This window comes from Lytechinus pictus, chromosome 8, assembly GCF_037042905.1.
Source record: "Lytechinus pictus isolate F3 Inbred chromosome 8, Lp3.0, whole genome shotgun sequence".
Taxonomy (NCBI): Eukaryota; Metazoa; Echinodermata; class Echinoidea; order Temnopleuroida; family Toxopneustidae; genus Lytechinus; species Lytechinus pictus.
In genome coordinates this window covers 22,785,596-22,812,351 of record NC_087252.1, presented here as the reverse complement: position 1 = coordinate 22,812,351, position 26,756 = coordinate 22,785,596, and the positions used below count along the sequence as shown (strand labels likewise).

At 38.4% G+C, this 26,756-nt stretch overlaps 1 protein-coding gene across 1 annotated transcript; it reads left to right on the top strand.

Annotated features, from left to right (window-relative positions):
* The first annotated feature begins 2,004 nt into the window (after positions 1-2,004).
* On the top strand, positions 2,005-26,571 carry LOC135155105 (zinc finger protein 420-like). Its single transcript, XM_064103786.1, has 4 exons — positions 2,005-2,081; positions 8,325-8,590; positions 17,348-17,600; positions 19,318-26,571. Exons 1-4 carry the CDS (start codon positions 2,042-2,044, stop codon positions 21,966-21,968), a joined length of 3,210 nt encoding a protein of 1,069 aa, XP_063959856.1. The 5' UTR covers positions 2,005-2,041; the 3' UTR covers positions 21,969-26,571.
* Positions 26,572-26,756: the final 185 nt, after the last annotated feature.

Sequence of the window (26,756 nt, the reverse complement as noted above, 5' to 3'; positions counted from 1 at the left end):
GTAAAAATTTGTTCTAGCTGTAAAGTTTAAAAAAAAGCTGTGACAAAAGCATGCATCAGCATTGGACATTTTATTTTATCATATCCATACCCTAATTTTTTGTCTCACCTGCATAGCAGAGTGAGACTATAGGCGCCGCTTTTCCGACGGCGGCGTCAACACCAAATCTTAACCTGAGGTTAAGTTTTTGAAATGACAGCATAACTTAGAAAGTATATGGACCTAGTTCATGAAACTTGGCCATAAGGTCAATCAAGTATTACTGAACATCCTGTGCAAGTTTCAGGTCACATGATCAAGGTCAAAGGTCATTTAGGGTCAATGAACTGGCCAAATTGGGGTATTTGTTGAATTACAGCCATAAATTTGAAAGTGTGTTGGTCTAGTTCATAAAACTTGGACATAATAGTAATCAAGTATCACTGAACATCCTGTGCGAGTTTCAGGTCACATGATCAAGGTCAAAGGTCATGTAAGGTCAAAGAACTTTGGCCACGTTGGGGGTATTTGTTGAATTGCCATCATATCTCTATAAGTGTATTGGTCTAGCTCATAAAACGTGGAAATAAGAGTAACCAAGTATCACTGAACATCTTGTGCGAGTTATAGTAGTTTTCAAAATCAGCACTGCTGCTATATTGAATCGCGTGATGCAGGTGAGACGGCCAGAGGCATTCCACTTGTTTTTATTTTTTGCCTTCATTCTTCATTATAACCTCCCAAATCATGACCTAGCAATTATATATAAGTAAATAAAATTTGTTTTAAATAACGTATGTTCAGATTCCCATCATTTTTGTCTCCCCTGCATCTAGCAAAGTGAGACTATTACCATCATTACTTTGAAAATTTATTGGTCTAGTTCATAAAACTTGGACATAAGAGTAATCAAGTATCACTGAACATCCTGTGCGAATATCAGGTCACATGACCAAGGTCAAAGGTCAATGAACTTTGGCCATGTTGGGGGTATCTGTTGAATTACCATCGTAACTTTGAATGTTTATGGATCTGATTCATGGAACTTGGACATAAGAGCAATCAAGTATCACTGCACATCTGTGCAAGTTTTAGGTCACATGACCAAGGTCAAAGGTCATTTAAGGTCAATGAACTTTGGCCATGTTGGGGGTATTTGTTGAATTACCATCATAATTCTGTAAGTGTATTGGTCTAGTTAATGAAACTTGGACATAAGAGTAATCAAGTATAAGAGCAATCAAGTATCACTGCACATCCGTGTGAGTTTTAGGTCACATGACCAAGGTCGAAGGTCATTTAAGGTCAATGAACTTTGGCCATGTTGGGGGTATTTGTTGAATTACCATCATAATTCTGTAAGTGTATTGGTCTAGTTAATGAAACTTGGACATAAGAGTAATCAAGTATCACTGAACATCCTGTGCTAGTTTCAGGTCACATGACCAAGGTCAAAGGTCAATGGACTTTGGCCATGTTGGGGTATTTGTTGAATAACCATCATAACTCTGAAAGTGTATGGATCTAGTTTATAAAACTCGGACATTTAAGAATAATCAAGTATCACTGAACAATAACATCTCATGCAAGTTTCAGGTCACATGACCAAAGTCAAAGGTCATTTAAGGTCATTGAAGTTTGGCCATTTTGGAGGTAATTATTAGATTGCTGTCATAACTTTCAAAGTTTATCGAGTTTATGAAATGTGGATAGGTTAATCAAGTATCACTGACAAGTCTTAGGTTGCATGATCGAGGTTAAATGTCATTTATTGTCAATGAACCTAGTATTGTATCATTATATGATTGGTGTTTTTTGTGAATAATTATTTTATAGTAGTTTTCAAAGTCAGCACTGCTTCTATGAATCGCGTGATACAGGTGAGACTGCCAGAGGCGCTCCACTTGTTAATTCTTGATATTCATGTTGACATATGCCTTTATTTTTTTTCTTGAACAAATAGTCTGCTTTATTTGATTTTGTTCATGAATGTATATATGTCTGCTTTTTGTTTTCTCCAGACAATGCAGTGTTTGATGATGGGCAAGCCGCCAGGAGGAGGATGTATGTGCAATCTAGCATGCCTGATGATCGCTATATTTGTAAGTAAAACGAACAGAACAAATTTTCATCTTTCCACAATCAATCTTGTTTTTACCTCGTTAGCTTTTCGCGTACTCATTTCTACAGGCTTCTTCAGACCAGCGCCGTAGATGGGGTAGTAGCGCGGTAGTCCGTGAGAATGAGAATGTACTTAGTAGAAAGTTTGTATCGTCTGATTTTCGGTTCATGGAATGTGCCTGGTTCTTCTGGATGTGAATTGCCTCCCTGATCCATCTTGTGTATTTATTGTCGTCTCACGGACTGCCGCACTGCCGTTATTACCCCATCTACGGAGAGTCGGCAATACTCTGAAGAAGCTTGCAGAAACGAGTAAGCAAAATTTCAAAACAAAATTGTGGAAAGATGAAAATTTGTTCTATTTGACTGAGTTCTTCCTATCAGATGAATTTCTTTACGGATGTCAGTAAAACAGTTTGAAAATCCACAAGATTTTGGTATTTGTAAATAGGTTAAAGTAAATTCAATATCTATAAAATTTATTGTCCTAGTTGGTTAATATAACATATTAAGTGGAAGTCCACTCCAACAAAAAAAGTGTTGAAATTAAGAAAAAAATAAAGCAATCTTATACAACTGTTATGAAAATATCATAAAATTCAGATGTAAGATGAAAAAATTGTGTCATTTTAAGTTTTGCTAATTTTCACAGAACAATTATACATGTATACTCATGCTGGCCAGTACAGACGTCACCCACTCACTGTTTCTTCTTTATTTTATCATATGAATATATATTTTTTTTTCATCTATGATGTAAAACGAAGTTTGATTCCTCCCTTTATTTAGAATTGCCAAAGTTGGACCTATTGCGAGTCAATGAACAGTATCCTTTTTGTCAAAGCATTCAAAGAAAACTCAAAGTTTCAAACAATAAATTTAAAAGAAATATGGAGTATGTGGCATCACCGATTTTCACATTTGCATTTGCATCTTTGTGTTGTACATACAACTGTTTTGTAAAAAAATATTAGTGAGCAAAATGTTTTAATGTCATTGCTTTCTAATTTTACATCCGGCTTTGATGAAATTTTAGGGCTTTGCTTGTTAGATTATTCCTGTCTTATTTGCAACTTGTTGTTGGGGATGGACTTGATATTTAATGGTTAATTTGACTTTGTAAGGGGTTACTTTTAATAGCTTGGATAAATAATGATAATAATATTCCGCATTTATATAGCGCTTAACACATCGAAACGACGTCTCTAAGCGCTTTACAGATATATTATTACCCCGGTCATCGGATCCTTGCATGCCCGCATACAATGTATGCACTTTCTACACTCCCTGGGGAGCATTCCAACAAGAGTTCCAAGACTCAATTGCTAGGAATACTACATAGGCTTTCGCATCCTACCGGGTACCCATTTAACACTTGATAAAGATTATAATTTGGCTCGATGGTATGTTGTTGTTTGGTAGTCTGGATTCGGTTTGATAGAGAATTGTTACAATAACAAACACACAATTTCTATAACAAATTAACTATCAGCCAATCAGATTGAAAGATTTCAGTAGCATTAAACTGTTTTTGCAAATTAGTTATTACAACAAGTGTTATGAAATGGGCCCCTGGTCGAACTTCTTGCTTTAATACCGACCCTTCTCCCCTCCGGCCCTCGAACAATGCAATGTATATCTCATGATCGACCTATTGTGTTTGAAGTAGGTTGGGTCATACATATTTATCATGAACTCCCTGTTTTCATGGGTTCATGGCAAAAACATGCACTCTTTCAATGCATGCTCTCATGATCTCATCATCACCCACAGGCCACGCCACAATAACGCTATGACTATAGAAATGGCATTCAATAGCTTGTTCAAAGGCTTCTATATGGTACAACAAACAAGAATGGAAGAATCATTTGATGAAATATGATGCCCTGTTTGGGCAAACAGGGCCTGGGTGTACCTTTAAATTCAATAGCCTTTTTTTCCATTCATGGCGGAGTAGTCAAGTCTACCATACATCAGCCACAAAATTTTTTTTTTTATCATAGCCATGCTCTTCATACACTGGCGTGGTGATTTCCTTTCTGGGAATACAGAAGTCGAAAGGGGCCAAGAAAGGGAAGAGTGTATCTGACATTCGGTGCTCTCACACTCGCACGATCATGAATAATGCCTGGTATTAGCTGTTTGCGTATATTAATACTGAATTCTACCACGATCAGGAAATACTATATATACTATGTGAAAGTTTAATTATGTGTAATATCCCAATATCCGAGCAGAAAGAGAGGTAGAGGTGTTGTGGCTCAGTGGATAAGTCTTCGGATTTTGAACCACAAGGTCCGGGGTTCAAATCCCACCGCAGCACTAGCGTCCTGGTACCCGGTAGGCAGTGACCATGACCCGAAGGAGACAAATGGTTGGAGGGGCACTGTATTCTTTGTGAACAATGCTGTGCCCCTCCAATGCTTTGTCTCCTCCGGGTCACGGTCCGCCACTGCCGGTAGGAAGGAATTCCTTGAATGCTCAAAGCACCCGATTAGTAAGCCAGGGTAATAGTATGCAGTGCTTAGAAACATTTATTAAGCACTTTATAAATGTTGCATATTATTGTTATTATTAAATACCGGCAAAGTACATATAAAAATGATGAGAACTTTAATAATGGTGTTTTTGTCTCACCTGCATAGCAGAGTGAGACTATAGGCGCGGCTTTTCCGACGGCGGCGTCAACACCAAATCTAAACCGAAGGTTAAGTTTTTGAAATGACAATATAACTTAGAAAGTCTATGGACCTAGTTCATGAAACTTGGCCATAAGGTTAATCAAGTATTACTGAACATCCTGCCTGAGTTTCAGGTCACATGACCAAGGTCAAAGGTCATTTAGGGTCAATGAACTTAGACCATGTTGGGAGAATCAACATCAAAATCTTAACCTAAGGTTAAGTTTTTGAATTGTCATCATTACTTAGAAAATATATGGACGTAGTTCATGAAACTTGGACATAAGGTTAATCAAGTATTACTGAACACTCTGCTTGAGTTTCACGTCACATGACCAAGGTCAAATGTCATTTAGGGTCAATGAACTTTGGCCAAATTGGGGGTATCTGTTGATACTATCATAACTTTAAAAGTTTATGGATCTGATTCATGAAACTTGGACATAAGAGTAATCAAGTATCACTGAACATTCTGTGCAAGTTTCAGGTCACATGATTAAGATCAAAAGTCATTTAAGGTCAAATGAACTTTGGCCAAGTTGGGGGTATTTGTTGAATTTACCATCATAACTTTGAAAGTTTATTGGTCTAGTTCATAAAGCATGGACATATTCAAGTATCACTGAACATCCTGTGCAAATTTCAGGTCACATGACCAAGATCAAAGGTCAATGAACTTTGCCCATGTGGGGGGGGGGTATCTGTTGAATTACCATCATAACTTTGAAAGTTTATGGATCTGATTCATGAAACTTGGACATAAAGAGTAATCAAGTATCTTTGAACATTTCGTCCGAGTTTCAGGTCACATGACCAAAGTCAAAGGTCATTTAAGGTCATTTAACTTTTGCCATTTTAGAGGTAATTATAAGATTGCTGTCATAACTTTCAAAGTTTATAGTATAAACTGTGGATATAGGGGTAATCAAGTTTCACTGACAAGTTTTAGGTCACATGATCAAGGTCAAAGGTCAATGAACGTAGTATTGTATCATTATACGAATGATGTTTTTTGTGAATAATTATTTTATAGTAGTTTTCAAAGTCAGCACTGCTGCTATATTGAATTGCGTGATGCAGGTGAGACCGCCAGAGGCATTCCACTTGTTTCCTATCTCATAGTCCTAGAGAAATTTGCATTGTGAAAAACCCTAATGACAAGACCTATTTTGATCTAGAGTAAGAGGATATATTGTTTGCTAGTGATGAACGGGGGAGGGGGGTACTCAGTGTTAGTGTATGATACGTATGTGCCATGCCTTTTTCCCCCTTCTGGAGACCCTCAAATTTGTAATAACTCGCTCCAGATAGCGCCCGTCATGATCTACTCAGCCGGTCAGAGCGGCGAGCTCGATCATCGTGGAGCCCTTATGTCGGCCCGCCGAAGCTCCCCGCGCCTGCAGCTAGCTTGCGCCGGCCGATATGAATCATTACATAGCCGCTACCGATTACGCCTACGATCTAATGAGTTCCAGAGACCCCGTTCTTGATGTGGTCGGTTCCAGAGCATTGCATTTTTAGCAATCGTTGATCCAAGAGCTGCTTTGGAGACCCTAATTTTAAGACCAAGATTTAGTTCCGGAGCCCCCTATTGTAGAGTTGGCGCGGCACATAGGTATCATCTTATAATTCGAGTACCCCCCGCCGCCGGGAATGAACTAAGCTTGATAGAATTATTAATTGTGGTGTCCATATTCTGGAAAGGGTGGGGGAGAGTCCAAATACGTACATGTACTATGCACTTTAATTGGATTATCCTATGAGCCAGGTGTATTGCTATGTCGTTGCATAAATTATCTTTTGTTTTAAAAAGCAGTGCACATTTGAATCCACTACTCGGAAGATATTATTGTAAAAATTGCTCCCAAAATAAATAAAAGGGTCGAAGAAAGAGGGTCTGGGTTGGCCAGATTTACCTCGCACTCACATAAACCTCAAAACCATCCCTCCACTTTACTTTATTAAGTGCATGCATCCTCCTACCTCAACCCATCCCTCCTCCACTTCTTGCTCCTTTCATGTCTTCTTCAGTAGCTCCCTTCTCTTTGCTACTCTGCTACTAGAAGTTTATCTGGTTTAGACAGAAAAAAGTGTGAAACACTTTTAGGCCTTCAAGTTCATATAATTTACAGGTATTTTCATGAACGGAGAGGTGTAAACAGACCTATTGTGGTTTATTACAATAATAGTGCTCAAACTACTATAGTTTCACTCACCCATGCTGGCCAAGTGCAGCCATGTGCAGCCATTTATGAACGTATAGTCAGCAAGAGAGATGGTAACGTTTTGGTAGCTCTTTCGAGAATTGTTTAGTTTGTATGCTGGTTAGTGTTCTGTCCAGTCATATCGCTGCCGTTGCCGTCCTGGTGTCGAGAACTCAAGAAATAATGGGTAATTTTCTTGATGTGTTTTTAATAGACTTGACCCCTTGCAGAAGTTTCTGATAATTCAAGGGCTTGGAAAATTTTGCCATTGTAAATATTTTAGTGAGGACACTGAGCTATATAAAGATAGAAGTGAAATTATATATTTTATAAAAGTGAATGTAATTTAGGGATGCATTCACTGTAGACTTTGCATCTGGAATGTTGATCTCCATATTCCTCAGAAATCAACTTATTTCTCTTGACATATTTACTTGATGAAATTTTGATATAGTCTATTAAAAGACTCTTTGGGACTTGCACCATTAATGACCCTTTTCTTTTTTTATTTGTGCTGCTTGCATGCATTTTTCCTGACTGGCTTTTTCCTTTCTTTGTTGCAAATTTGTAACTATTAACAAGACTTCACAAGTTTATTTCACACAACTATCTTGTGCTTTATTGTACATTTGCGTTGCTTTTATTTTTTATCTGAGGGTATAAACATTACTTTTACTGTAGAATTCTCAGATTTTGTTTGTTTCTTTCTCATTTTAATCACTTTATTAAATTGCTTCAATAATCTCTTTTTTTTTCTTACTGCTCTGTGTATTCGTGAAAGACAGAATCAAAGACTGTTCTGGTATATGGAATATAAAGTTTTTATTCTTTCTTTAATGATGATCAGGAATACTTTTTTGTTGTACTTGTCGCTTGATTACTTGTTGGAAAAAGGTTTTTGAATTCCCTTATCCCTCTTTTTGTTGTAAAATGAAAAGTCTTAACCATATTTATGCACTTTACAGTTTAGTTTTTATATTTAGTATTGTTTTACATGTATATTTTCAAGGGTTTATTTTGGCATTTTAGAAGAATTAACGTTTCAGCTAATGCCTTGTTTTAAATAGATACACAGGATGCCAAACCGTTCTGAATTTCAAGGAGAGAATCAGAATCTTTAATCTCCCAGGCTTGTTTCAAGATTGCTATTATTGTTTTCTTTAGATGACCACATCCTCTTAATGGGGAATGCACTTTATTGCTACCTTTGAGCAAAATCATCTTTAGATATTCAGAAATGTTTGGATCCAGTTTCCATTTCTCCATTAAAAAAAAAATACATGTCTATCTATACATATTCTCTATTTTGAATTTGTTCTTGTCTTCTTCTTTTTTTCAGACTGTGAGGAATGCAAGGAACGTTACGAAGGGGAGTGCCCGCTGCACCCCTTCACCGTCATCGAAGACAAACCCGTACCTGCGGAGTGCGAGAACCGGGCCAGATTAACCCTCCCGGACTTCCTCTCTATCTCACACTCTGGAGTGGAGGGGTGCGGGGAAGGGGTGTGGGCCGAAAAGCACATACCCAAAGGGGTGCGGTTTGGTCCCTACGCCGGGGAGATCGTGAGCAACGATGCCGGCTACTGGAGCGGATATGCTTGGGAGGTAGGTCTATTGAATCTTACATCAAAGAGAGGGGGATGGGGGTTAATCATTAGCATGCTTGTTCAAGATTCTTAGAGATACCCCCTCCCCCTTTAAGGAAGAAAATGAATTAGGTTTTTTACCCCCTGTCACAGGTTTTTGGAATAGAACACAGCAAATCAAAGGTTTTATTTGCCACAGACCTGTGCTTTGAAGGACTGCTTTCAAAATTTTCTCCACGATTTTAGGTTTATTCTGGGAGAATTTGTAAACTACCCCTGATTACAAATATTTCTGGAAAAAATGTAAAATGACCTAATTCGATGATTTTTCAGGATCCCTCCACTGAGGTCCTTTTCCTCCTCCATAGTTGGGAACCCTCTTTTGGTTTAAATGATTATCATTGTTAATAAAAAAATTTGGGGGAGGGCCTAGGGGTACTGGGACTAATACTAATATAAACATTTTGAGGGGGGCTATATCTATTAGGAATTGGGATAGGGGGAATAGATGGGGGATGAGGAGCACAAGAGAGGTGCAGTTTTGGAGAAAATGCAGGAAAGATCATTTGCATCAATGCCGGTTACATGCCTGAGAGATACATGTAGGTTTGAAATACACTCCTCCTTTTGGAATGATGTGGTCCAACGAAGGGGTGTGGGCCTAGAAACACATGGATCCTTAAAGATATCAATACTTTATTTTGATGGATTAATCATGTTTACAAGTTGATATTATGTACATTTTGATATTGAATGAGTTTGGTTCTGAAAGGTACATGTAGTTCCTTTTACATATTCAGAGAGAGAGAGAAAAAACCACATTGTTAGCCAAATGACCGATAGCTATGGAAAGGGATTTTAGAACGTCCTTTCTTATCAATATTTACTTTAGAAAAGTAACCCTTTTTCCAAAGACAGCTAGCTACCTTTCTGAATAATTGTTTAAAATATTTGTTTTCCAATGAAATTTTAAGAAGTAACTGATATAACCCAGCTTTCCTTATGAGAGACAGAAGTTATTGGTCAGAGAAGAAGAAGAGATACTTTGAACCACAAAGTCCAGGGTTCAACTCCCTCTGCAGTACTTACTCCTGTCCTCTCACAAGGCGTTTATCTACATTTGCCACTCTCCACCCAGGTGTAGTGAATGGGTACCCCGTAGGAAGGAATTCCTTGTATGCTTGAGCATAATCTGATTGATAAACTGATTACTGATAAAATTATTGTAAAAACTGACTTACAAATCTGATGAGGATAGCTGTGCTATAGCCAAGAAAATAGCATTAAGTGCTTTTTTAATAAAAGTTGTAAAGCATTGTATAATTTTTTTTTATACGCCCTATAATGGTATCACGTTCGGTGTCCGTCCGTCCATCCATCCGTCCGTTAACTTTTCCTTGTAAATGCGATAACTTCAGTTTAACTTAACCTAGGCTCATGTCATTTGGTGTGTATGATATTAGCATGGATTCCAGGGGCAGTATTCTGAAAATACTTATTATCTTCGTTCTTATCTTAATTTTGTTCTTATCTACGTCACGATCTCAAATTGGTATTCTGAAAACGTTCTTATCTTTTTCTTATCTTTTGTTCTTATCTTTTTCTTATCTTGCTAAACATCCTATGCTGAGTGCGTAAATGTATTACTCGCGCATATAATACAAAAGCGCGCTAAAAAGATAAGAACAAAATGAAGATAAGTGGTATTCTGAAAACGTTCTTATCTTTTCTCTTTCTTATCTTTCACGATATTTATGATAATATTTAAGATAGCTAGAGGGTTATCACATCTCACGATGTCCGCGTTCTTTCTTGCTCAAACTCGATGGTCACTAGAAGTAAGAAGTACCCACAAGTATTCCTCCCACCCTTTCTTTCATTCATCCTTTATTTTGCCCGTCTCTTTTTTCTATCCCTTTTTTCTTTATTTATTTATTTTCTCTTTTTCTTTCTTTCTAACTGTCTTTCATTCGTTTTTTTATAACTTTTTTTCTTTTCGGTTCTTTATTACTTCATTTTATCCTTTCTTAATTTTTTTATTTTGTCCTTTTACTTTTTTTCCTTCAAGGTTCTTTCCTTTCTTTCTTTATTTTTTCTTCCTCACTTTATCATTGATAATCGTTCTATTTCTTTTTCCTTCTTGTATTCATTTTTTTTTCTTTCTTTATTTTTTTATTTCTAAGTAGTTTTTTTTGCTTGCTTACTTTCGTTTACTCTTTATTTCTTTCATTACTTTCTGCTTTGTTCCTTTCATCTTTTTTTAAATTTATGCTTCATTTGGACACTTTTCTGTCTTCTTACTTACCTACTTTCTTTTCTTCATATTTTATTCCTTATTCGTACCTGCTTTATTTACTTTTTTCTTTACTTTCTTTATTGTATGCATGTGTCTCGAAATAATCAGTCATTGCGTATAAATTGCCTATTTCGCGCAATGCGCCAGAAACCGTGTACGCGCAGCGCCCATGATATTCTCTTGACATAAGGGACGCCTCTATTGGTTAAACTGCCAATATAAAGCGCATTTTGATTGGTAATATCCTAAAAATGGGCGTGTTGAAGATAAGAAGGAGGCAGTCCTTACAAAGATAAGAACGCGTTAAGAAGATTTTCAGAATACTGATTTGCAATGATTTTAGCGTCTTCTTATCTCAATGAGATAAGATAAAAGATAAGAACAAAGATAAGAACGTTTTCAGAATACCACCCCAGGAAGCCTCTTGATTTTGAGGTCAAAGGTCAAGGTCACAGTGACATGTTTTCATTTTGCCCTTCTGCAGTCCTTGTAAATGCGATAACTTCAGTTTAACTTTAGGCTCATATCATTTGGTGTGTATGACACTAGCATGGATCCCAGGAAGCCTATTAATTTTGAGGTCAAAAGGTCAAGGTCACAGTGACATGTTTTCATCTTACCCTTTTGTAGTCCTTATAAATGCGACAACTTCAGTTTAAATAAACCTAGGCTCATATAATTTGGTAAATATGATACTAGGATGGATTCCAGGAAGCCTTTTGATTTTGAGTTCAATAGGTCAAATGGTCAAGGTCATGGTGTCATGTTTTCATATTACCCTTCTGCAGTCTTGTAAACGCAATAACTTCAGTTTAACTTAACTTAGGCTCATATAATTTGGTGTGTATGATACTAGCATGGATCCCAGGAAGCTTCTTGATTTTGAGGTCAAAAGGTCAAAGGTCTAGGTCAACAGTGACATGTTTTCATTCTGCCCTTCTGCAGTCCTTGTAAACGCAATAACTTCAGTTTAACTTTAGGCTCAATAGTAGACTTGTTAACTGCAAAAAAAGGGGTGAACGCTGCATTTTTTAGTACAAATGTCCCACTTGGCACAAATGTTCCTTGAGTCAAAAGAAAAGGATTCATCCAAAGAGACACGCTGTATCTATGCAAATAAGCAAGTAATTTGCATAAATTTGCATATTATGTCGATATAGTAAAAACAAGTATTTCAGAATATATTTTTAACCAGAACTGCCCTAAAATTTGACATAAAGACTTAGGGTAGGAAAGGGAAGAAAATTGTCATAAAATAATTGGGATATCCTTGTTTATTATTACCTAATTTACATAAATTATGCAAATTATAATTTAAAACAGAGTATTTTTTCATGAATCCTGAACTGTTTTATAAAAAACAGCAACTAATACACAATGTCAACATTCTACATGAAAGAGAATATATTAGCGAAAACATCGATATGCTTCATGACAGTATTAGTGTCTTAATTTGCTTAGAAAGAGGGCAAATATGTCCAAATGTATGACGTGATATTGCGCTAAAACGAGACCAAAACAACCTCTATGTCACAGTCACACTCACAAATCGGACAATAAAGCGATCAATGGTATGTCATTCGAGATAACACAATCTCAACACAATAGCTTCCATCGGCTTCTCGTATCGCTTTTGTTGGTGTGTCTGCCACACCGTAATCTATGGTATATACGGGCAAAATGCATTTCGGTATCGGTAAAACACTATTAATTTTGTTTTATTTGTTTCTAATTTGTTTCTCTTGGAAAATTTACAGGAGACATTGCTTTGCAGGTTACTGCTTTAATGAAGCTCTGGCACATGAATCATGACAAATGTACCCCACCTCAATCCATATTTTAACTTTGTTAAAATATATATCTTTTGGAGACCCCGAAGTGGCAAAACTGCATTCACCGCGGCATTTCCGCTACTTTACAAAACCAGTTTGACTTGTATCATCGACTTGGAAAAGACAGATATATGAGACATCAGTTAACATGTTTCCAGAAGATAGTTTTGTTATTTTTTATTTAAGCCTACGTCCATGGGAGCCCTCCGAATTTACCCCATCCCCTCTCTGTATTTCGACACTAAATAAAAAAAAACATCGCGTTTTAAAGCCACCGGCAAGGCAAATTGCGTTTTTGGTTTAATAAAGCAACTTTTATATCTATATTTCATATTTATCTATATTAATATTATTATTATCATTAATATTATTATTATTATTATTATTATTATTATTGTTATCATTATTATTATTGTTGTTGTTTTGCAGTTTGTAATAATGCTCTAGCACAGTAAAGGCTATAACCCAACAGGAGCATGCCTAGGATACCCTTTCCCCTTTTGGTTTTATGTATTCAAAAATAGTTTATTGTCTTTAGAACTCATATCTTGGAATAGATTGAGGTGAAAATACTCTACAATTGACATGTAAAAGAGCTGTGGTACATTGAAGAAAAGCCACACGTAAGCTCTAAAATACCCCTTTATTGATTCCACTCTATATTGAATTTAAATATTTTTAGAGTCCATTCGGAAGAAAGATACATTTCTACTACACACAGTAAAGCCTCTTTACTTTCTCCTCTTGAAAAAAAAACATAGAAGGCATTGTTTTATATCGCATAAAATAAGTTCGTGTACATGACGGTGGCCTGTCGAAGTTGCCCAACCCTTTATTTTGTTTTGACAATATATATTTAGAATATCGTCTAAATGAAGCCCTCATCTGGAAAAGGGCACTTATTAAAGGCAGCATCTACATTATATAGAGGAGGTGAAGCACCCACAATATTTTTCTAAAGGGGGGGGGGGGGCTGTGCTGCGTGTGTTATTCTCCATAGACAGCACCCCCTGGAATTCCGGCAGATGTGACAAAACGAAAAAAAAGAAACATTACCAAAAAAAAACCCTTCATTTTGTAGTGCAATCAATTTTGTTTATTTGCTTGTTAAATTTCTTGATGTAAATTTGAAAAGCAAAAAAGTTTCAATGTAAAATCTTGGTCCGAAGAAATTTAACAAGCTTCAGCCCCCTCTTCCCAGTGCCAGGGCCTCCTCTATATAATGTAGATGCTGCCTTTAATAAGTGCCCTTTTCCAGATGAGGGTTTCATTTAGACGATATTCTAAATATATATTGTCGAAACAAAATAAACGGTTGGGCAACTTCGACAGGCCACCGTCACGTACACGAACTTATTTTACTAGTATGAGATATAAAACAATGCCTTCTATGTTTTTGTCTCACCTGCATAGCAGAGTGAGACTATAGGCGCCGCTTTTCCGACGGCGGCGGCGACGGCGGCGGCGGCGGCGGCGGCGTCAACACCAAATCTTAACCTGAGGTTAATTTTTTGAAATGACAGCATAACTTAGAAAGTATATGGACCTAGTTCATGAAACTTGGCCATAAGGTTAATCAAGTATTACTTAACATCCTACCTGAGTTTCATGTCACATGACCAAGGTCAAAGGTCATTTAGGGTCAATGAACTTAGACCATGTTGGGGGAATCAACATCAAAATCTTAACCTAAGGTTAAGTTTTTGAAATGTCATCATAACTTAGAAAATATATGGACCTAGTTCATGAAACTTATACATAAGGTTAATCAAGTATCACTGAACATCCTGCATGAGTTTCACATCACATGACCAAGGTCAAAGGTCATTTAGGGTCAATGAACTTTGGCCGAATTGGGGGTATCTGTTGAATTACCATCATAACTTTGAAAGTTTATGGATCTGATTCATGAAACTTGGACATAATAGTAATCAAGTATTACTGAACATCCTGTGCAAGTTTCAGGTCACATGATCAAGGTCAAAGGTCATTTAGGGTCAATGAACTTTGGCCAAATTGGGGTATTTGTTGAATTACAGCCATAAATTTGAAAGTGTGTTGGTCTAGTTCATAAAACTTGGACATAATAGTAATCAAGTATCACTGAACATCCTGTGCGAGTTTCAGGTCACATGATCAAGGTCAAAGGTCATGTAAGGTCAAAGAACTTTGGCCACGTTGGGGGTATTTGTTGAATCGCCATCATATCTCTAAAGTGTATTGGTCTAGTTCATAAAACGTGGAAATAACAGTAACCAAGTATCACTGAACATCTTGTGCGAGTTATAGTAGTTTTAAAAATCAGCACTGCTGCTATATTGAATCGCGTGATGCAGGTGAGACGGCCAGAGGCATTCCACTTGTTTTTTTTTTAAGAGGAGAATGCAAAGAGGCTTAACTTTGTGTAGTAGAAATGCATCTTTCTTCCGATTGGGCTATAAAAATATTTAAATTTAACATAGAGTGGAATCAATAAAGGGCTGTGTGGCTGTTCTTCAATGTACCACAGCTCCTCTACATGTCAGTTGTAGAGTAATTTCTCCTCAATCTATTCCAAGATATCAATACAAACAAAAGTAATCTTTTAAGAGTTCTAAAGACAATAAACTATTTTTGAATACATAAAACCAAAAAGGGAGAGGGTATCCTATAGGCATGCTCTTGTTGGGTTATAGCCTTTACTGTGCTAGAGCACTATTACAAATGGAAGAACAATAATAATAATAATAATAATAATAATAACAGTAATAATAATAATAATAATTATAATAATATCAATAATGATGAATGTAAATATAAAAATATAGATATAAAAGTTGCTTTATTATACCAAAAAACGCAATTTGCCTTGCCGATGGTTTTTTTTATTTAAAGTCGAAATACGGAGAGGGGATGCGGTAAATTCGGAGGGCTCCCGTGAGCGTAGGCTTAAATAAGCAAAAAAAAACTTTCTTCAGGAAGTATGTTGACTGATGTCTCATACATCTGTCTTTTCCAAGTCGATTATACAAGTCAAACTGGTTTTGTAAAGTGGCGGGAATGCAGGGGGATGCAGTTTTGCCACCTCGGGGTCTCCAAAAAGATATATATTTTAATAAAGTTAAAATATGGATTAGGTAGGATACATTCGTCATGATTCATGTGCCAGAGTTTCATTAAAGCAGTAACCTGCAAAGCAATGTCTCCTGTAAATTTTCCAAGAGAAACAAATTAGAAACAAATAAAACAAAATTAATAGTGTTTTACCGATACCGAAATGCATTTTGTCCGTATGTATCATAGATTGTGGTGTGGCAGACACACCAACAAAAGCGATACGAGAAGCCGATGGAAGCTATTGTGTTGAGATTGTGTTATCTCGAATGACATACCATTGATCGCTTTATTGTCCGATTCGTGAGTGTGACTGTGACATAGAGATTGTTTTGGTCTCGTTTTAGCGCAATATCACGTCATACATTTGGACATATTTGCCCTCTTTCTAAGCAAATTAAGACACTAATACTGTCATGAAGCATATCGATGTTTTCGCTAATATATTCTCTTTCATGTAGAATGTTGACATTGTGTATTAGTTGCTGTTTTTTATAAAACAGTTCAGGATTCATGAAAAAATACTCTGTTTTAAATTATAATTTGCATAATTTATGTAAATTAGGTAATAATAAACAAGGATATCCCAATTATTTTATGACAATTTTCTTCCCTTTCCTACCCTAAGTCTTTATGTCCAATTTTAGGGCAGTTCTGGTTAAATGTATATTCTGAAATACTTGTTTTTACTATATCGACATAATATGCAAATTTATGCAAATTACTTGCTTATTTGCATAGATACAGCGTGTCTCTTTGGATGAAAATTTTTCTTTTGACTCAAGGAACATTTGTGCCAAGTGGGACATTTGTACTAAAAAATGCAGCGTTCAACCTCTTAACAAGTCTACTACAAATCATATGGTGTGTATGATACTAGCATGGATCCCAGGAAGCTTCTTGATTTTGAGGTCAGAAGGTCAAAGGTGCAGTCGCCACCTACCACTTTTCTTGCTTGACCAATATCTCAATTTTCCTCGTTACAGGCGGGCGTATTATGTGCTCGCCTTAGCGACACTCGTGTTTTTTTGTTGTTGTTGTTAGCTACCCAGCATGCTAGAAGGCACGCTTGGTTTTGGCTAGGATGTATGGATGGATGTTTCTCGTCAACCGATTCACCCCAAAAAAGGTGAACCTGAACAAGAAAGCAAACTCTGATTTTCGATGTTGGTATTGTCAGGTACAAGTGTTACCCATGCAAAGTGATGATGGAATATGTGCATGTTAATGACCTAATTTGCATATTTCTTCTGATTGGTTCATAAGGATAAAGGGGAACTTCAACCCCATTCCATAGTTAGATTTCGATGCCGCTTGGTATGTATGTAGTGCCGGGTACAAGTATTACCCATGCAAAGTTATTAAAGAATATATACTTGTTAATGACCTCACCTCATTTGCATATCTTGTCTGATTGGCTCACAAGAACAAGCTACTTCAACCCCTTTTCATAGGCTAATATTGATGCCGGAGTGCAACCCACTGGCTTATATTCTCTGAATATAGCAATCGCGAAACTCTAGTTTAGTATTATGTTGCTTTTGTGAACTTTCAGATATGCGTCCAGGGCAAAGTAATTCATTGCATCGATGGCAAGGACGAGAGGAAGGGAAACTGGCTTCGCTTTGTCAACTGCGCCCGTAACTTGGCAGAGCAGAATCTGGTGGCCTTCCAGCACCTTGGAGAGATCTACTATCACACCTGCAAGCCCATCGAGCCTGGAACGGAACTACTGGTCTACTACGGTGAGGAATTCGCCAAGAAGCTGGACGTGGTCTCGGAACTGACCAGCCTTATGTATGACTCAAGTAAGTTGGATTGAAGTGTGTCTTTGCAACTTTGGGAAGGTACATGTAAGGGGTTGTTCAAATTGCTGGCCAATCTCATGTCAGATTCAAGAGTGTCTTTATTGCTTAAAGGAAGGGATGCGGTAACATTCACTGGCCAGCTTTTGTTATGATTCAGGTAATTTTTTTGAAGGAATGGGGGTATTTGATTGGCTTGGCTAGCCTTGTGCATGATGCAAATAAGTCATATTCAAGAGTGTCTTTTGCAGCTTTGGGAAAGGATTGGGTTATTTGATTGGTTAGCCAGCCGTATGTAAGATTCATGTAAGTCAGATTCAAGATTGATTTATTGCTTTTGGGAAGGGATTGGGGAATTTTATTGCCTGGCCAGCCTTATATATGAGTCAAGTAAGTTGGATTCATGGGTGTCTTTGTTGCTTTCAGAATGTATTGGGGTAGTTGAGTTATAGGGTCTCTTTAAAACAAACAATACCCATTGGTTAAAACATAATACCTAACATGCCTAACTTGGGTAACAGGAGATAACTCTTGTGATTCCTCAAACGACTTTGCTCTGTAGCTGGGTCCAAACACCCCATTTGGTGTCAGTATACCGTAAGTAACGGACTATAAACCGCACCCGTGGATTAACCGCACCCCCAACTTTGGACCAAAAAAAAAAATACAAAGAAACAAAAACTAAGTTAAAGATTTCAAAGTATCCAAAGAGATTACCGGTATGCGGAAATCTGCTGTTCTTGATCAATTCATCTACAAATGTTTGCAAGAAAGAAAGGTCCCGACAATATTGGCCACTTACACACTCACTCACCTCACAGTCACAGTGTACACACACACAGCACTGCCGTTCTTGTACATTGCAAACTACGATACGGTACCAGTACATCTTATCAAATAATGATCTGTGTCTTTCCCGCCGTAGGAGGAAAAAACATTCACATTTCTTGCATCACAAACTCACAATCACTTTCAGAATTTGTCTAGCATTTGATGTCTTAGCATGAATTTTGGATACGGGATTACAGGAAGGTTCTAGAAACAAAGAAATTGGCATTTTTTACAGTTGTTTTGACGGCTTCGTGCCGTCTCTCTCGTTGCGTGGTGTACATGGTATCTTATGAAAAGCAAACGGGAAAGAAAAAATAAGCTGGCGCGAAACGGGACTTTGGAGGGATCGAGGGTTAAAATGAATAGCGCCAGCTTAAGTCGCACTATAACCACAATATATACAACGCAAGCTAGCTCAGCTAACTCAACTCTCGCGCTCGCTCAGCTGTGACAAAATATTACCGAGTATGCTTGGCTTCTCTTTGAACTAAGCCAGGGAACTTCGCTACTTTGAACCGAGAATAAAGTCGAAATTAGTGTCATGAAGGTGGGTGCGTTTGTTATAATCGCTTCTCATTACCCGCAGCTCATACCCCTCTAAACGACATTGCCCTGGGCGGCTACGCCCGGCCACTCGATGTGTTGTGAACTGGCAGAGGGGTTACGACGGGCTGGCTCAGACCCGTCACCGTGGATAAACCGCACCCCCGACTTTTGCTTCTATCCCGCCGAGAAAAAGGTGCGGTTAAAAGACCGTTACTTACGGTAATGGGGTAAGCTCTCAAACAAATGTTTGACATATATGGTAAAATTGGTAATCCTTATTTTTTTCCTCTACCATGCAAACCTTCAAATCTCAACATTTTCAACAAACTCATTTTTTTTTCAGAATCTGGAACATACAAGTGTGAGTTCTGCGGTCGGCTGTTCACCATCGCGATCTACCTTGCCCGCCATCTCCGTTACTCCCACAACAAAGTAATCAGAGGTTCTTCAACCAGTCATCACGTGGTCAAGAGCATTGACAGACAGACCCTTGCAGCTATGGTGGCTGAAGCAGAGGCGTACAATCAACTAACAGCCAACAGTGAGGCCTTCACAGGTCAAAGGTCGGAGTTTGGAGGTCCGGGTTCGGAGGAGAGGGATCAGGATTCAGAGTTAGGGGATCAGAGTGTAGAACTCGCAGGTCAAAGTTCAGGGGTGGGAGGTGAGACGTATGAGAATGGAGGAGACAACTCCAGTGAGCCGGCGCATATGAGTGAGAGCTCTCAAGGTTATGAGGATGCAGGTCAGGGATCGGAGTATTATGACCAAAGGGGTCAGAGGTCAGATGGAGAGAGTGAGAGTGTGGGTGGTTACGCCACGAGTAATGGTGAGCCCATGATGGATCTTGGTATGCAAAGGTATAGGGATTTTGAAGCAAATGATGGGAATAGGGGTGTAGAGGTTGAGAGGGGAGATGGTGTAGGTGGTGCAGAAGATGCAGCGGAAGCCGGGAAAGGGTATGTGTGTGGCGTTTGTGGGCAGCAGTTCGCTCTCGAGCTGGTCTACAATGCTCACATGATAACACATAGTGTTGTCGATGGTCAGAGGTGTGAGTTATGCGGTGATCTGTTTCCAACGAAGGAAGACCTTCTTGGCCATGCCTGTATGCAGGGGTCAAGAGTTGCTGAGAACGGGGACAACCAATCACACTTGGATGCCAACAAGCCGTTCGTCTGCACGTTTTGCGGCAAACGCTTCAGCCACAAGGAGTACTTGCGAACCCATGTACGCATCCACACGGGAGAGAAACCCTATAGCTGTCGCTTCTGTGACAAGTCGTTCACGCAGGGGAGTGCACGGAACACGCATGAACGGACCCACACCAGGGTCAAACCGTTCATGTGCGATGTGCCAACTTGTGGGATGAGGTTCAGAGATGGCAGTCATCTGCGGACCCACAAGCGCATCCACAGTGACTCCAAGCCATTCCAGTGTAGGTTCTGTGGCAAATGCTTCCTCTTTGCCAGTCAGTTGATGCAGCATGAGCTTACGCACAGCTCTCTGAAACCCTATATTTGTGGTGTTTGTGGAAGAGGGTTCAATCAGAAGGCATACTTGCGTGTTCATGAACGCTTGCATACGGGTGAGAAGCCCTACCCATGCAGAGTTTGCGGGAAGCGATTCAACCAGATGACATCACGGAATGTCCATGAACAGAAGCATGGAAACTGGGGGATGTATGACTGCAAGAAGTGTGGTCTGAGCTTCAAAAGAAGTCGAGACCTGCTGCGGCATGAATGCAGTGGCTTGGCTGCTGTAAATGGTGTTCCGCCTATGCTCTTTCAGCGGCCAATACATCCCGCCCCAGTGCCGCATCAGCAGGTTTTCCCATGTAGGCAATGTCCTGAGGTCTTTGCGTCTTCTTCAGAACTTCACCAACACCAGCAGTCTCATGTGCTGAGGCCATTTTCCTGTGACATATGCAGCAAGCGTTTCACGCACAGGAGCTACCTTGAGATTCACGTCCGAATCCATACTGGGGAGAAGCCTTACTCCTGTAAGTACTGCGGGAAGACCTTTAGTCAAACCAGTTCCAGGAATGCTCATGAGAGAATTCATGAAAGAATCAAAGCAGCAAAAGAAGCAGAACAAAATTGCAATGAAGCACAAGAAGGTGGTGAGAAAGAAGTTGCAGATGGAGCCAACGGAGAGAAGGAAGGCGAGAAGGCTTCAGAAACAAATAGTGAAAATTCCACTATGCCTAATCTTCCAGTGCATCCAGCTATCCAGAGCTGTCGTTATTGCAATAAAACCTTCACTGATGCTGCCTTGCTTGTTAGTCACGAACAGACGCACATGCGGCCAAGAGATCATGTTTGTGGCTTTTGTGGGAAGGCTTTTAGCAAAGGCCGATATCTACAGATTCACGAACGAACACACACGGGCGAGAAACCATATCAGTGCCGGTACTGTACCAAGCGCTTTACCCAAGGAAGCTCTCGTAATGTTCACGAGAGGATACATGTAAGGAATGGGGACTATAAACTCAGCCCTCTATCCCCTGTAGATCACATGCCATTGCGTAGTCCGAATGTTCCATATGATACCATTCCAAATTACAATAATCAGAATCTCCCGGACCATCCCAACAATGCCTTGCGCCCAATGTACACCTGTAGGTTCTGCAGCATGCGCTTCGATGACACTGCTGCACTTGCGCATCATGAGAAAGTGCATGGTATCAGACCATTCATTTGCAACATATGCGGGAGGACATTCACGCAGAGTCGCTACCTGCAGATCCACGTCCGCACGCACATCGGCGAGCAGCCTTACCCCTGCCGCTTCTGCAGCAAGCGCTTTTCGCAGTGCAGCGCCAGGAACATGCACGAACGCATCCACACCGAGTTCCGACCCCACCAGTGCCCCGTGTGCGGAAAGTCGTTCATTGTGAACAGTGCCCTGCAGAAGCACCTCCAGAAACATCAGCTCTCTGGCAATCCTTCCCTGCCTGGAAGCGAAACAGCGCCACCGCAAAATATGCTCTTGCTCTGATGACTGGTATGAACCTTTCACATACATTCACTGCCTTTTGATGTTTGCCGTTCATGTGTTTGCTCGAAGAGGTTAAGACTAAATTTACTGGCCATGTAAATTGATGGTACCGTTTGGACTACATCAATAAGTAGCACAGCCCCCTCACCAGTAATATTCTGCATACATGAAAAGTATGAAAAAAATGCATGAGTATGAAATTATAAGCTACAACGAACCATACTTCATGGGAAGTAAAGCAGATGTTCTCCAATATCTATATCACAATAGCAACTTGTGATATCTGGATCAAATAATAATTACATGTATGTACATGTATATCTGCCTTACATTGAAATATTTACTTATATGTACATGTAAGATCATGTATATCATCTCTTTCTGTACCAACGCTATATGTTGGCAAGCGATATCAAAAGGAGATATTGGAAAGCGTAGCCTGAAAATGCAGATACTGTAACACTACACAATACACTCTCCATGTACACGAGTGTTGTAACGACAGTCACCGGCGCGGGTCGGAACTTTCCAGCACCCAAAATTTCCAGACGGCACTCAATAAAATATCACACCCTTCTGACCAGCACTAATATTCCCACCGACAGTGAACTTTATGAACATATCATTTTAATGTGTAAATCCTGAAAGCCACCTATTTTTCGTTCCCCAGAACCGCCACGACAAAGTGTTGGGCAATAACATTTCCAACACAATAAGGTCCCAGGTGACAACCCTGACGTACACCAAATAATGGTATTGCTATATGAACGAATCATCCCATTAAGCAAGTTTAAAGGCCAAGAGTAATCCATCGCCAACTTAAAGTGGTGTTCTTGCGCAAAGCCATTGGGAATCGCAGAACTCAGTATTTAACAGGTTAACCCATTAACTACTAGAACCAGATGGACCATTACAAAGCTTTACAGAACTCAGGAGTCAATGGGGTGCGAATGCCTATTGGGTCAATGGGTGTGGGGTCCAGTCATGTTGCAGTGACTACTCGGATTGATCGAGGGTTTAAAGAGGTCTAGAAAAGTACAGTGTTTGCTGAATTTGTGTTGAGGTTAATCGCTGACATCTTGCCTAGTAGTTAATGTACATCATCTTTTTAAAAAAATTCTGATTATTTTTTCTGGAAAAAAAATGAATTCGAGGGGGTAATAATGTGAAATTAAATTCTTCCTGTCGACACTTACGGTATTTTTAAGGTAGAGATAGATTGGTTATTTGATTTGAGAGAGAGGTAGCTTGAGAAGAGGAATTAGGACTAGGTGAATAATACAGCATTCATTAAGGAGTGTAGACAGAAATTGAAATCTATTCTAGGGATTTAGGAATCATTTTCAAAAACTGACATTACAATCTTCTCCCTTTATGAAAGTCGGTGGAACTGGACTTGGATTTCAGCGGAATCCGCAGAGACTGAAGCTTGTGGTCTTTGGTGAAAGAAGAAGGAATGATGGTAGAAAAAGATAGAAAGAGAGAGAGAGGGGGGGTCAATGAGAGAGATTTCATGAGAGACAAAGGTTTGGAGAGATCGATAGCTTTAGCTTTAGGCTGCCTTCCGATGATCGGTGTATTCAAGGAAGTAGTCCGGCCGGGTACCCACTCACCTCACCCGGGTCGGGTGCAGCACAATGTGGGTAAATTTCTTGCTTTGACTGGGATGGCCTGCAGTAACTAGGGGGAAATGATCAAGAATACTAGGGGATAGAGAGATTGGTAATGGTGTTGATTTTTTACCTGATTGGTAAGAAAGCATGAATGCTTGTGAGCAAGCAACCGGAGGACCAACGGCTTCATGTCCTCTCCGAGGGAGCGATAGAATAGATAGGTAGAAGGAAAAGAAAGAAGAGCGAGATAGAGATATGGAGTCATGATGTGAAGAGGAGTGTTGGAGAGAAGTATTTAAAAAAAATTATATCAATCATCCTCTGTTGATAGAGAAGGGTATGAATATTCATACAAATATTCATACTATTGTGCCATTAGGGCCTCTGTCTTGCAAAGAGTTACAATTGATCCAATCAATCGTAACTGTATGGAAATCCATCCACACCATATTTTTTCTACAAGAAATTTGCACAATCTCCTTAGTAAACAGAGAGAATCACACTTAATCTCCAAGAGAACGATGAATGTATGAATATACATCGTATCTAGGAAACATTTTGAACAAATTTGCATCTTAGACGTTGACGTTGCTGGCCGTCCATAGTTGTGGTTGATTGGATCAATCGCAACTCTTCGTAAGACGGGCCCCAGAATTACGTGCCATAGTTTTTCATAATGATTCAACTCTAATCAATTTCTGTACATAAAATGGCAACCTAACCTGAGCCACGTAACACAAAGTCCAGCGATTGATCGTAGGGCAAATTCTTATGATTGATTGCATAGACCATGTTGTATACTCCTTTGTAAAAATCAATCGTATGAGCAGTCGCTAGGCTCTTTGTTACGTGACCCAGGTATTGGTTTCTCTCTCTAAAGTACAACTCAACCTCGCAATAAAATACTATCAGCATTAGGAGAGAGAGAGATAAAAGATGCTTCGAGAATAGTTCCTATATAAAGATGATCGAATCCACCAAAAAAAGAGATGATTTACTCGCAGCTGTTTTATGATGTAATTTTGCCATGAAAATTAACCAAACTTTGTAATTCCTGATCATATTATGTATTGTGATCACTAAACCTTGTATTTTTGTCTTTTTTATACAGTTTTAGAGAATCTATATTGGGATGAAGTGATTTTTTTTGTTTTTGTTTATATGTTGGTAGCGATGTGTATATGTCTTGCCTCAAGATTCCGTTGCTGAAGTAGTTGACTATATTTTGCTGGTCTGTGTGTGTTTTATGGTGAAGTTCAATTAAAAAAAAGAAGAGAAAATTTCACCCAAGTGTAATACATGTACGCAGCCTTTCCTGACAATCTTGATATGTTTTTCATCTTGAAATAGTTTTTTCTTTGGTTTCAACAGCCCTTTTTTGTGCAAGTTGTTGAGTCGTATTCATTCCATTGTTTGTATTTTTTTATAAATAACCCAAAATCTGTAATACCTGTAGGTACATATAAATTCGCACCTTATGTGGTGAAACGTCATTCTCTCATAGACACTGCACATTATTTATCATAATTCCAGAATAATAAGAATATATACTATTTGATTCTATTTCATTAATATAGATTGGTAAATATATGGTTAATAGAATATTTTTCAAGAAGTGAGGGGCTTAATGAGTGCAGATGCAGTGAAGGCAAGTAATGAGTGCTGAATATATTCAGTTGAAACCTTTAAGGTGTTGAGAGTGATTGAATCACTCTTTTTAATAAAGGCTCTTTAAAATTGTAGTACCTAGCTGGAAAATGACAAATACAAGGCATTTTTTTTTACTGCAAATGAGAAAATATATCCCATCGAGATTACGCTGACCAAAACAGGCATGCTTTTCTAAATGATTGCAATTTTCCACAATGATGCGTTTCTCTAAATGAAAAAAATAAAGGAAACAATTCAGAAAGAGTATTGCCTCAGCTACACAATGATGAATATTGGGCAAAAATCTACCAATATTTACACAGATTTGCATAATGTTGACAGTTCCTATCATTCTACCAGTGGCTTCCCTGGAATACTGCAAGTGCAGCAACCTTTTGTTTGAAAAACAAAAAGAGAAAACCTATCAAAGAGGAGGCAAATTTTGTCTGTAGAAATGAAAAACAAATCTTAATGCCTTCCACCTTGATGTAAAAGGAATTTTATTGTTGATATTCTTGGCCCTTTTAAGTACTCAAGGCCTTACTGCCTTAGCTTTTTAACTGAAAATTGTGTAGATTTTTTTTCTCTAATGTATGTGTAGAACTAGTTGCAATATAACTATTTAGGTTGAACAGAGTATGTGTAGCGTAGCAATATGTTTTCCATTCTTTCTTTCGCAATGCCTGAACTATTTTATTTTTATGTCTTGATATTTCTCTTGTGCTTGCTTTTCACTTGTGGTTGTTTTAATGCAATTCTTCTATTTATAAACGGATTGATAACGTGGGTTCAGTATTATTTTTAGTTTTGTATATGTAAATTGATTTCTGTGGATCGTTATTGTATGTGTATAAGACACCATATGTTCATAACCGACAAATTCTTGTCGAAATGTTTGTTTCTTTATAAACAAAAAGGTGCTTGGATTGTCAATATGTATAAAAAGATGTTCAGATTTTACACAATGGAAATGTATTTTTTGTACTCTAGAAATTCATTCCATTGTTATTTTATGTTCTTTTCTGCTCTGTCGCCATAGACAATCTATCCCATTCCCTCGTAAAATAATGAAGTATGATAATATATCTATAAACGATCATTTCTTTTGAGGTAAAAGGACCAAAACGTAAATTCTTTAGTCCTATTGGTGTATGTATGCAGATTACAGAATAATGTGCATGTATTGCAAATTGCGTCTTGTAAAGTCTTCATTGTGTATGATGTTTATTGTATTCCTTCCGTGAGAATAATATCGCGGAAAAAAAACTTTTTGCAATGTGGTAGCTCATAAGCATAATGTGTTCATACAAAGATTTATTCACCTATTTGTCATGTATGGTAGTGCCAAAGTGAGAAAAAAAAAGAGAGAGAGAAATTGATGTCTTTCTAGTTGGAAGAAGTAGTATTCAATGTTATACTTGAAGTTTGTATATTCACTATGATGGTTATATTGAATGTCCTTTGTACAGTGATTTTTGTATGTGTTTCTGTTCAATTTCTGACACCGATTCCTGCGCTTAGAATG

What these genes read in the sequence shown, in the direction of transcription:
- LOC135155105 (XM_064103786.1), top strand. Translation starts at nt 2,042, where the DNA reads ATGTATGTGCAATCTAGCATGCCTGATGATCGCTATATTT. An exon ending in GGAGCGGATATGCTTGGGAG is followed by an intron (nt 8,591 to 17,347) that starts GTAGGTCTATTG and finishes GTGAACTTTCAG; the next exon opens with ATATGCGTCCAGGGCAAAGT. An exon ending in CAGCCTTATGTATGACTCAA is followed by an intron (nt 17,601 to 19,317) that starts GTAAGTTGGATT and finishes TTTTTTTTTCAG; the next exon opens with AATCTGGAACATACAAGTGT.